The sequence below is a fragment of the Sphaeroforma arctica genome (assembly GCF_001186125.1).
Source record: "Sphaeroforma arctica JP610 unplaced genomic scaffold supercont1.1976, whole genome shotgun sequence".
NCBI lineage: Eukaryota > Ichthyosporea > Ichthyophonida > Sphaeroforma > Sphaeroforma arctica.
The window spans coordinates 1-1,796 of NW_014038582.1; the positions used below are offsets into that span (position 1 = coordinate 1).

The 1,796-nt window shown below is 40.0% G+C and overlaps 1 protein-coding gene across 2 annotated transcripts in view; it reads left to right on the forward strand.

Annotated features, from left to right (window-relative positions):
* Positions 1–860: 860 nt before the first annotated feature.
* Positions 861–1,796, forward strand: part of SARC_11955 — a gene marked incomplete at its 5' end in the record, with an annotated part of 3,593 nt that continues 2,657 nt past the window's right edge. Inside the window, one exon of one of the 2 annotated variants that reach the window (XM_014293948.1) lies at positions 861–1,513. In XM_014293948.1, the coding sequence (XP_014149423.1) occupies positions 965–1,513 (549 nt within the window). The remainder of the gene's footprint in view (positions 1,514–1,796) is intronic. The other variant, XM_014293949.1, reaches the window with a different exon arrangement.

Sequence of the window (1,796 nt, forward strand, 5' to 3'; positions counted from 1 at the left end):
GTGTGTGTGTGTGTGTGTGTGTGTGTGTGTGTGTGTGTGTGTGTGTGTTTGTGTGTGCGTAAACGTGTTTGTGAGTGTGTGTACGTGTGTTTGTGTGTTGCTTTAGTGTATATGCGTGTGAGTGTTGGTGCAGGTGTGTGCGCATGCGTGTGTACGCGTGCGTTTGTTCGCGTGCGTGTGTTCGCGTGCGTGTGTCTACGTGGGTGCAAGTGTTGGTGCGTGTGTCTAAATTCGTGTCCGATATCCTACTTTAATAGATATTTGTTATATCTAACCAAATGTGCGGATGTCTGTCTGTGTTATTCTGTATGCGGATGTCCCTTCTTCGGCTCCACGGACCGTCAGCGTGTGAGCATGTAAATGAAAATCTTCAACTGGATTGAGGTTTCAATTTTAGATATCTAATGACTACACATCGAAATTTCAGCCTTCCATATGAAACAAGGAGGTTATGTAAGTACGACATGAGAGGTTCGACAACTTTTGAGTTTTGACACTGAGGTTTTGTTTAATTTCTTTCTCCTTGTGTGAGTACATAGCCTTCAAAATTGTACCACGAGTATTTTCTTAGCCTTCTTGATAGGCAGTATCTTTGAACTGTTATTAGCCTTTTAGGACGGTATCTTCATAGCCTACTACTAAATACTACACTAAATAAAACTAAACATCTCGTGCTTTGAACGATTTTTCTGCCTCTTCTACCAAAGTCCAAAAGTTGTTGGGGACTTTGGGTGTGTAAAGATTTGTATATATTTTTTCCATAAAATCACAATACACTTAAAATACAGCAGCGGCAGGATAAGAGCTAAAATTTAAAATAAAATAAAAGTTTTATGTCACTTCATGATGATGGTGAGAGTACTTATCAACATACTACATATTGTGTACCATTTACCATTATTGTTGTATATTTATATACATACTATATACTCTATCGTATATTTTCAGTGTTATCTTTGCAATCATGTCAGGTCCACACGTCGTATTGAATCCAGCCCAGGCCATCGTATTTGATCGCCCAGGTGAAAACTTTGTGACAGTTGAGCTGAAGATCAAGAATATTGCCGACAAGTGCGTGCATTTCAAGGTTAAAACTACCGCCCCAAAACGGTACTGTGTGCGTCCCAACGGAGGCTTGGTCAATGCAGGCGAAACAACAACTGTACTGATTATTTTGCAGAAAGTCGCTCCTAATGTTGCGCTTACAAACCCAAAGAAAGACAAGTTCTTGGTACAGACGTGTATAGCCGCTGCATCTGAGGACCCAAAGTCTCTGTGGAACAACCTGCCCCAGGAGCAGTTGAGCGAGCACAAGCTCCGATGTGTATGGAATGTCGACGACAAGAACAAGGAGGAAGAAGAACCCATTGTAAATGGTAGTGGAATAGTCGATGCACAAGATAAACCTGTGTCAACCGGAACCCTAGCAGCAAGTACCAAAGGAAAGGAGATCTCTGCAGCAACGCCCAAGGTGGACGAGGAGGCACTCGCGGCTGCACAACACATACAAACGGTATGTACGTTAGCTGTTATAGCGTATATTTTTCTTTCGCATTATATGGTCTTGTTTTATATTCAATGTCATGTATATGAGAGGGTTGTGTTTTACCGGCATAATTCAGTCTGAGGAGTAGCATTGATACTTTCTTATTTACGTATACACACGCGTACAAACACGCACACGCACATGTGTACATATACAGCTATGAATAAAGGATATATACATATATATACTTATATATATAAACTTATATATATATATCTGTATATACATATATATATATATATATATATAT